The 10443-nt window shown below is 40.4% G+C and overlaps 1 protein-coding gene across 1 annotated transcript; it reads left to right on the top strand.

Annotated features, from left to right (window-relative positions):
- Positions 3126-7779, top strand: LOC8055918 (autophagy-related protein 13a). Its single transcript, XM_002448197.2, has 3 exons — positions 3126-4550; positions 5304-5437; positions 7080-7779. The coding sequence occupies exons 1-3, from the start codon at positions 3450-3452 to the stop codon at positions 7369-7371; spliced, it is 1527 nt and encodes a 508-aa protein (XP_002448242.1). The 5' UTR covers positions 3126-3449; the 3' UTR covers positions 7372-7779.

Raw genomic sequence — 10443 nt, 5'->3', positions numbered from 1 at the left:
ATAGTGAGAATGTAGGATCTGTGCATGCAGACATTTGCTATAGTGTGTATTTTTTCCTTTGGCCATACTATGAGGGGGTTACAATTACAAGGCATTCATCTTGAGGGAGTCAAAGCAAGGGGATGTGGATGCATAGGAAGCTAATTCTCACTCGAGATGATGATAGTAAGTGGCCAAGTGGTTTCAAGTCAAGAATCTCAAAGAAGTTGGAACGATCAATCAAACTTGAAAAAGGTAAAATCAGCATTGCAGTGTGCACTGGACGATGGGGTTGATCCCCGCTGGATCGTCTGATGGTACCATTTTCCAGTCAGAAGTGACTTTGCCCAAGTGATCAAGTGGTCACCATATGATTCAGCTGGGATTGTGTGACCCTAGTGGATCATCTAGTGAGGCACAACTTGACTTATTGACTCATTGATCAACCCATTTATGTGTGTCATATGATTCGGTAATACTATGTGACTCACAATGGGTCATCCGACAAGGCATCAACTTGACTGAGTGACTTGTTGGTAGGGTTATTAGAGTTTACCATATGATCCGGCGTTGTTTGTGTGACCTCGAGCAGATCATCTGCTTGGTCAAGCTTGATTGAGTTAGTGATAAGTTGGCTAAGTCTCTATGGTACACCATATGATCCAATGAGGTCGTTACTCACCGGTGTATCATATGGTGAGCACAACACCATTATATGATTTTGGCTTGGCCAGTGGAGCACAACACCACTAGTCTTTTATAGTTTTTGTTTACTACAATGGCTACAACCTCTTCATCTTGTCTATAAGTGGTACCCCTAGCTAATTTAGAGACGCTCTTGCACACCATTGCTACTAACACTTATTGAGAGAGTAGTGAAACAAATGGGTAGCCACCCAAGCTAACAGGTGACAAATGAGTGTTCGCCTTGAGTGATATCATGTTCTTGTCTGTTTTTCAAGCTGAAAACTTGTTGCACTTGGTGACTGACATCACCTAGACACCATTGTGGAGGACTTGGTGATCTTCCTCAAGGGAGTTATGATGAGGAAGCTCCGACAGGTGTATATGGTCTTCAAACCCACCATGTTGAAGTGGCAAACATGTATGTGGTGGATAGGTTTTTAACCGAGTCTTGGATGCTCTAGCATGAATTAAGGGGTGTGGCAACAACTTGAGACCACATAAAAAAGAGTAAAGTGCACTAGCGGTCCTCGAGCTAAATATTCAGCTGTGTCATCTTGGTCTTTAAACTCGTAACTCGACCATTTAGGTCCTCAAACTTGTTCATATATGTCATCCAGGTCCCTAGACATGGAAATTGCTCGCTTACGTCCTCAAACTTATTCGACTATATCATCTAGATCCCTAAATATGCAAATCGCCCGTTTAGATCCTCAAACTTATTCAATTGTATCGTACCGGTCCCTAAATATTGTAAACTTATAAATTCAATATATATTTATAGAACTATCAAAAAGTATAAATCTAATTTTCTTAGGCTCCTCGTAACATGTACTTTAAATTAGAATAAAAGAAATTACCATATATTTTCTATTTTTAACTCTATAGTTTAATAACTAAATGTGCATATACATTTTTAGGATTATAAAAGTATACGTAACTATTTAGTCATTTAACTATAGAGTAAAGAGAAAGTACATGCTGTTTTCTTTTACTCCAAATTAAATTTGAAGTTGCTAGGAGTCCAACAAAATCAAATAATTTTTGGACAATTCTATAAATATATATTGAAAATTTATAAGTTTATAGTATTTACAACATTTAGGGATCGGGATGACACAAATGAACAAGTTTGTGGACCTAAATAGATGATTTACAATTATTTAGAGACCTAGATGATACAGTCGAACAAGTTTGAGGACCTAACCAAGCAATTTACGAGTTTAGGGATTGAGATGACGCAGATGAACAAGTTTGAGAACCTAAATTGTCGATTTACGAGTTTAGGAATCAGAATGGTACAGACGAATAAGTACAAGACTACTAGTGGACTTTACTCTAAAAAAATATTATGTCTTTCTTACTCTTTACTTGCTCTACTTTTGTTGATTGCAAGTTTCTTTGTTGACAACTAGGATGAAATTGTTGGTGTGCTTAACGTAGGTTTCATATTTGCAAAATTATGTACCTTACTCTTACTGTAATCCTCTACTAAGTACATGGCTGGTTGCGTTTGCTATATAAGAAATCATTAGCTTGTTTTTGCATAGTTTAAGATTACTGCCATTAATTTTTTAGAGTCCAATTCAGTCATGTTGGGCATTCGATCCTTCATGGTGATGATCGCCCACCTAAACCATGAGTGCCTAGGACACCACCCAGCCTCTTTGCACATGCTGGGTATGTTCGTGTTGTTGTGTTTTCTATTAAACTTGTTTTTCTTTGTCCCTCTTTCTTCCTCTCCCTATCTCCTCCCGTCTCTCTATATGAAATATTGTTTTTTATAGAAAAACTATATAATATCAGTTATTTTAAGTAGAAAGAATTATGTATCACAAAAATATATTTTCATGATATACAACTATGCTAATATGGTTCACCTATACAATTTTTAGTTATTAATGATCAAAGCAAAAAGGTATCTAACTTTGTATTTGTTTCATTCTAAATTATAAATCGTTTTAGTTTTTCTAGGTATATTGATTTCGCTACGCAACTAGATACATTATGTTCAGATAAATATCAAAAGTAATATATTTAAAAAAGATCATAAGGATTTATAATTTGGAATGGAGAAAGTATATGATAAATATTTAATAAGAGCAGAAGTAAATTCATTCATATGTAAGAAGAATCGTGTTCTTTACATAAAGAAAACAAATTAAACAACTTATGTTTCTCTTTAGGATTCCGTATCCGGTCCATGAAAGGGAGAAAAAAAATTAATAAAACTAATGAAAGCAGAAATTAGTTCACACGGTCATCTATACCCCAGGAATCGAAAGACCCACCATACTTAAGCCAGAAAAAACCCTAACACTAACCATCTGCTATCAAAAAAAAGTTAATGTAGATGATTGACAGCTTAGAAGTTTGAATGCCACGTTTACCAGCGCATAAAATCACTTTGGGTTCGTCTTCACCGCCATAATATATCCATCATGACGACACCAACAGCGACGTATTAACCCAAACCCGGAGCACAGCCAGCGATCCTTAATCCTCCCTGCAGATAAACACCCCCTCTCCCTCTGCATCTCCACACCCAAATCCCCAACTCTTTCAACCTCCCCTCTCCCTCCCCATCAGCGCACAGATCTATCGATCGCTACGATCCCACGCACCCAACTAGGCCTCCGATTCCGATCGCCAGCGGATCGGATTTATGCAGTCTTACTGCCGCGAGCGCCAGCCATGCCGCGCGGCAGCAGCTTGGACCAGAGCTTGAGCGACGACGAGGAGGGGTCGGCAGGTGCTGGGGCGGTTTGCGTTCGGCGTCGCCGGCAATGTCCGGGATGTCCGACTCCGGTGGGGGCGTGCGCGCGGGCGCGGAGCTGATGGTGGAGCAGTTCCACCTCAAGGTGCTCCACGCCGTCCTCGCCGTGCGCACGCCGCGCCCGCTCGCCGCCGCCGCGGCGTCGTTCAGGCGGAGGGACAGGTGGTTCCATCTCCCGCTCCATGACCCGCCGCCGCCGCCCGAGGCGGCCGACCGCCTGGACGAGCTGGCCCCCGGGGAGCCGCTGGTGGTGGACGTCCTCCTGTGCCCCGCCGGTGGTGTGGGAGCCCGAGGGGAGGTGGTGGAGAGGTGGACTGTGGCGTGCGAGCCCTGGCCGGACGCCGCGGGCGGCGAGGAGGTTGCCGTGAACCGGGCGTACAAGCACTGCTTCACGCTGCTCAGGTCCGTCTACGCCGCCCTCCGCGTCCTCCCGGCGTACCGCATCTTCCGCCTCCTCTGCGCCAACCCCTCCTACAACTACGAGATGGGCCATCGCGTTGACACCTTCGCTGAGCCCTTCTCGCGCCCCCAGGAGGCCGCCATGCGTTCCCAACGCTTTGTTCCCGTCGAAACCCAGCTCGGTCGCCTCGTCGTTTCCGTCCAGTACCTCCCCAGCCTTGCCGCCTTCAACCTCGAGATCACCTCCCTTTCGCCCTCCGTGATAATCCCAGACTACATCGGCAGCCCAGCCGCTGAGCCCATGCGAGCCTTCCCGGCCTCCCTTACAGAAGCCACGGGCTCCGGCTTCCCGCCGTCCTATCAGCAGCAGCGCCCACACAGCTGGGCTTCGCCTGCTTTCTGGCCGCACACGCCGGCACACCAGGCCAGGTTCTCGCCGCCTCCAGTGTTTTACGCGTCACCGACGCCGTCGCCTCCCCACTTTCCACCCCGTCTCATGAGGTGGGAGTCTGCACCAATGCCCATACCACAGGTGAGCGAGAGGAGGAGCCCCGCACACCGCCAGAATATGCTGCCACCTCCTTCGCCGAGAAGGGGAGACATGGGGGCAGCAGGTGCTCTAGAGTCTCCATCTGAGAGTGGCCGGTTGATTGGGAGGATGGAGGAACTTCGGATAGCTGATCCATATGCAACCTCGTCACCCAGACATAAGGTGATTCATGACTCTACTTAATATGTTCAACTGTCGTACTTGTGTGTGAATTTCAATTCTTCAGAGTGAAAGATTGGATCTTTTTGACCAGTAGAGTTTGGACAGTAGGATACCTGATGTCCTGATCAATTAGAATGATCTGTATATATGTATTGGGTCTGAGTTAGTAATGGAATAGCTAATCTTCGTTTGTTCAATTTATTTTAGCAGTATCATATTTGACAGGCTCATCGCACCAGTTTATTTTTAGAGCAAGGTGGAGCAGATACTTACAAAATAATAAAAAAAATTATTCAGAGTCCCAAGTATCATGGTTTCATGTATGTACAGAACCGATTAAAATGCAAACAAGTTGAACTTTGAACCTAAAAACTTCGGCTCCAAGTTCCTTGCTAAGTTACTTGTACCAAACTTCGCTCATTACCATGTTTGATGGAAGTTTTCTTGGCGTATACCATGACATCTAGTCTCGTGCTGAACCAATAATCTATAAGATGTTCAATTTAGCTCTTTTTTTACATGCTGCGACAATACTGATTTTGATTTTGTACAGGTCCAATCATCCTTGATGCTTGTAAAAATGCATATTGTAATAATATATAAGTTGAACTATGAAGAAATGTTTAATGACGTTGTGATTTTACTCTTTGCAGTCTATGAATCTTAATTATCAACTGAAAGGGCACTCTAACAGTTTGAGAATAATTAAGTTGATCTGTTTCCCTCAATTGACACTGTTTGGTGGATATGCAGGGCAAGGACAATAAAGATGAATCTGGCAGATTCTCTGCACTCTCCTCATGTGATTCACCACGGCAAGATGATCTGGATGATGTGGATTACCATTTTGACGTTGATGATGTTGACACTCCAGTCTCCCAGCCTCGGTATGTTTAAAATGATATCCTTTAAGGTCATTTTTGGTGTGTGAGTTTCACAATATTCAACCCTATTGGCTTTATCTGGTTCTGACTAGAGAATGTGCATCTCAGAGTTAAATTTGATACCTTTTGAATATGCCAAGTAGGCAGTAGCGCAGGGATAACTTCCCTTCATATAGATAGACTGACTACTGTCAGTATCATGTGGTAGTGTATGAGTGCATTGGAGATCTGACCGACTACTGTCATGTGGTAGCGCATGAGTGCATTGGAGATCTTGATTTCATGGATTATTCTTTGTCTGTAGAAACTAAAAGGTAGAGCACATTTCCATTAGCAAATTGTTTGTTGGTTTGTGTATCTAGCTGTTAAGGAATGTTAGAGCTATATTATCGGCATATGTAAGCTTTCAGCTCTTTCCTGTAGCCACATGATTGATCTTGTCAAAATTCTGCACATTAATGAGATTGATGTTACTATGAGGATTTAAAACCTTGGCATGAGAAAACTGCCTACAGTATTTGATTAAGTGAAGTTATTTTTATTTTCATTTTATTGTACAAAATAGTGTGTTGGGAAATTAGTTTAGAACAATCAGATGGCAATTAATTTGAGACTTTGAGTCTGCTGCTGGAAGCATTTCTTTGATTGCTGTATTTGTGAGGAACCAATCCTAGATGGCCCTGAGCCCAAGTGTTGTGACCAGTCTTACCACAAGGGCATGTAGGAAAAGGGAGACATCAGACAGATTGGATTTCTTATTGCTTGGTGAATGTTGATATGCTAGCAACCCTTTTATAGAGCTTCACTCCCCCTAAGAAACCAGATATAATCTTATCTTTAAGTGAAAATCATGTCTAATCATATCTTCAATTGATATCCAATCTAATATTAGCACTGGCAACTGATTCTCTCGGCTAATAACCTATAATTGATGAATAGATAAGGAGGCTTATCACCCATCGTTAAAGAACTGTGGGTAGTAATCCATGTAAACTGTCTGTAGTGAACAGCCCTTAGGGCCTGCATGCAGCAGTAACTCTGAAGTACAAATGTAAGCAGTTATACATTATAAGCAAAGATGAAAAAAAGCTGTAACTGTCTTCATTTTACAAGTTTGTTATTCTATATTAGAGTGGAAGGCATTGTGTTTGGTGAATTTCATCTGCGAGCAAGTTCTTCATTGTGTTCTAGTGAAGTGGCCTTATTGTTTTGTACTTTTATCTTTTTCGGCTAACTGTGAGAAAACATTTAACTTCATCCATATGCCACATTCCATGTATGTCGCTATTAAGTCCATTTTAACGATTAATTGAGTTATATATTTTTTAAAAGAAAATTCACTTATGTTATTGCTAGTGATCTTGATCTGTGACAATGTAGTGGCAAATTTTGCAAGTGAGTACTATTTGGTGTGCAGGCAACATTCCTTGCTCAATAGGCTGTGGTTTATATTTATTCTTAGCAAGATGTTACTGAGTGGATTTCATAGCATCAGGCAGTCTCTTTTGGCCTCTTGACAGCTCCCTACAACAGCAATACACATAATCAATTGACAAATTTGCTTTGTTCATGGACCACCTCATATCGCTACTACTCCACTCTTGAATTTATTAGGAGTCTAATTTCTTCTTTGTGGATTATACAGGAGCGCTGATGGGAAGGAAACAGGTGATCAGGTTGGTTCATCATCCCATAAATCTCAAGACGCACAAGTCGGTTCTCTAGTCAACCTGCTGAGAAACGCCTGTCCGCTGCGAAATCCTAGCAATTCATCACAAACATCAAGGGCTGAGTCTAGCGAAGTAGCCTCAGCAAGCTCAGTTACGTCCCGCAGGACATCTGATGCGCTTGAGGAGCTCCAGTCCTTCAAAGAGATAAGGGAGCAACTGCTGGCCCGGAGCAGCTCAAAACATCAAGAGCCACCGGGAAAGCCATAGGGCCATTCTTTGCTTTGTTTCTCTTAACGTGATCGCTGATAGACCGACCCCCAACTGCAAAACGGGATGCACAATGAGCTAAGCGAACTATAGTCGCTGTGGTTGTATATATGACTGCTGAAGTTGATGCATTTGGTTGAAGAGAAGGCACCAGTTTCCATTTATTTCAGCGGAAGAATCACTCGTCGTTCTTAAGAGTGATGCCGTTGTTGTTACTCTTTTGTGTATATGGGCAGTGAAACCGATACACGTAGGTGGGAGCGAGGGAGCCTGTGATGGATGAAAGCAGGGCTCAGTGTGTGTGCGTGTGTGTAAATTATGTAACTGCTGGAAATCAAATGTTCATTAGACATCAACCTTTGAAGAATTGCTCGCACTTAACAATACTAGTTTTATTTGCTCTTGCTATTGGATCTGGGAAGTTGTGGATTGGCGAACTGCAGACTGCAATTTGAAAAAGAACTCTCAGTTCTAAGTTATAAGACGTTTTGTTTTTTCTAAATATATTGCTATATATAGTGTACAGTTAAGTGCATAGTAAAACTTATATATCTAGAAAAGTTAAAACATCTTATAATGGAGTATATGTATATCGTGTGTGTTTTTATGTTTCTAACAATCGGTTGTGCAATACGCACGATTGTTGCTGTTACTATTATCTGATCGGGAGAGGCACTGGTCAGAGAGATTCAGAGTTTCCACCGTCTCTGAACTTCTTATCCACTCGTGTTGTGTCCTTTGGGCCTCGAGACAATAGGCAAAGCTTGTGGTTGTGGACCTCAAACTGTAGCGCGATCCCTTGCACAGGCCTAATCCCAACGTAGTGTTTTATAGGTGGGCTGCTCTGTGTGAGCGTGTTTTCCTATCATTTTCATTTAAAATTGTTTTTGAAAAATTTGCTCAAATAAAAAAGGCATACAAATATGTACACCTCTTGCCAACTGAAAAAAGGAGAAATTAAGATTTCACCATTTCAAAGGGAAAGATTTAATTTTACCATTTAAAATGGAAAAGTATCCCTTTCAAGTGCAATACATTAATAACTTCTCTGTATGAGCTTTAATGAAGATTAAGATTTATATAAAAATTACAGAGCTCATCAGAGTTTACAACTTTGTAGCCATGTTCATATATGTGTACAAACATGTAGATCAGTCTGAAGTCTATATCTTTTATGTAGTTTTTCTCTATCCATGTTCATTTAAAATATTATGGTTTTTTTAATATATATTGGGCTAGGGAACGTGAAAAATTATAACTTCTTCATATGACCTTGGATGGAGATAAAAGAAATAGATTATAGATAGATGAGGTCTATAAATTTGTAGCTTATTATGTTTTCATTTAAAGCGATCTTGTACAAAATAATCAACACAATGTTCATGTTTGTAACTAAGATGGCTTCAAATGACAAAGTAACGAGCTACAATGTTGTAGATCTCAAGGGAAATCTCCCACTCCAGTACCGAGCTACAAGGTGGATCCACGTCTAGAACATGTAGAACCCCTATTTGAGGTGGAGTTCCCCCTTTCTAAAATAAATAAATTATGTTCTGATATCTATAAGAATTTTGCATACAACCATATGTTATTATAAAGTCTAGCAAAAAGCAATAAAGCTTTGGGAAAAAAAGGCAACTCAAGCGGCACCAAGACTATTAGATACATCGTACATCCACCATAAGATCTCTATCACAGCTGTTTCAAATAAACAGCAAGCCTACTTCACCATTGTCTGAACACTTTCCTTCTGTAATTGGGACCAAAAGGGAATATGAAGACTTTCTCTCATCGAGCTTGTATAGAAAGAAGTATGTTTTTTTATGATGTATTTAATAGAAAAATAATATCTACTTGAAATGGAGAAATTAAATCTTGTTATTTCAGTCGGTTAGAAGAGTATTTCTGCATTTTTATTTCACATTTTAGGGTGTGTTTAGTTCCTCATAGAATGCAAAGTACAAAATACCAATTACTTTGGAATGATGAAATGCAAAATACTAAATTTTTTATGGTCATGTTTAGTTCCATCTAAAATGAAAAATTTATTACGCTCATTAGAGTATCTTGAAGCTCTTTTAGAACTTTTTTTGGGTCTCTTGAAGCCAAAATCTAAAATGGAGAATAACCACCTTTTTGCTAAAAATTTGCATGGTGTTTAGTTCCATTATGCAAAATGATGAACCAAAACAAAAAAATTTGAAATAAAAGGAAAACTAAACATCCCATTATTTTAGAAAACTGTAATTATTTATACATAAAATGAAAATGAAAAACACTACATGCCTTCCTTACTGATTTGCCTTGCCTCGGTGTCTTTCCCCCGCCTCTCTCCGTCCGTTTATTGAGAAATTGAGAGGGAGATGGGCCTGCGTATACTATGCCAAGCCCAGCTGTCCTCGAGTGCGTCACACGCGCAGCCTACCCGACCCAACGGGCGAGCGCAGTCAGACTCACGACGTCAAAGAAAAATATAAATCACAAAACGGAGAAAAGGGGTTTCTTCAAAAAAAAATGATGAGAAAAGTAAGCCAGAAGCAATTAGTGTCTGGAACGGAGGAAGTGGTGATTCTTTTTCATTAAAATATCACGCCATATTTTAGCATATATTCATAGCGCAAGAATTTGACAAGAGTGTATAGAAATTCCTAGAAATCAATTTGTTTTCATAAAAAAACATAAAAATCATGATAAAAATCCTGCATTTCAAATAAGACTATAACATAAAAAAATCAAATTTGAACCATATGTTTTCCGATGAAATTCCTATAAAAACGCTTTTATCTTTAGTCTTGTCTTATTTTTGTAGTTTCGTAGAGGAAAATGAGATGAAAACCGAGAGCTAACCCAAGCAAAAGTAGCCAGCTTGGCAGGCTCCGGCTGCTATGGAGTAGCTTTTCCGAAGAAGCGGAAACTATTTTATAAAATATTTGCAAAAGCAAATTTAGTTCATTTTTATAACAATTTATATCAAATTTGTGACAAAGATCAAGAGGAACCATATCTTCTGGCCTGGCTCCTTGATATAAAAGGGGCTCCATCATATCAAGTTGTTTTGTCGATGATCATTTG

This window comes from Sorghum bicolor, chromosome 6, assembly GCF_000003195.3.
Source record: "Sorghum bicolor cultivar BTx623 chromosome 6, Sorghum_bicolor_NCBIv3, whole genome shotgun sequence".
NCBI classification, from domain to species: domain Eukaryota; kingdom Viridiplantae; phylum Streptophyta; class Magnoliopsida; order Poales; family Poaceae; genus Sorghum; species Sorghum bicolor.
Note: the sequence above shows the minus strand (reverse complement) of the source record. Positions and strands in the feature narration are given on the sequence as shown.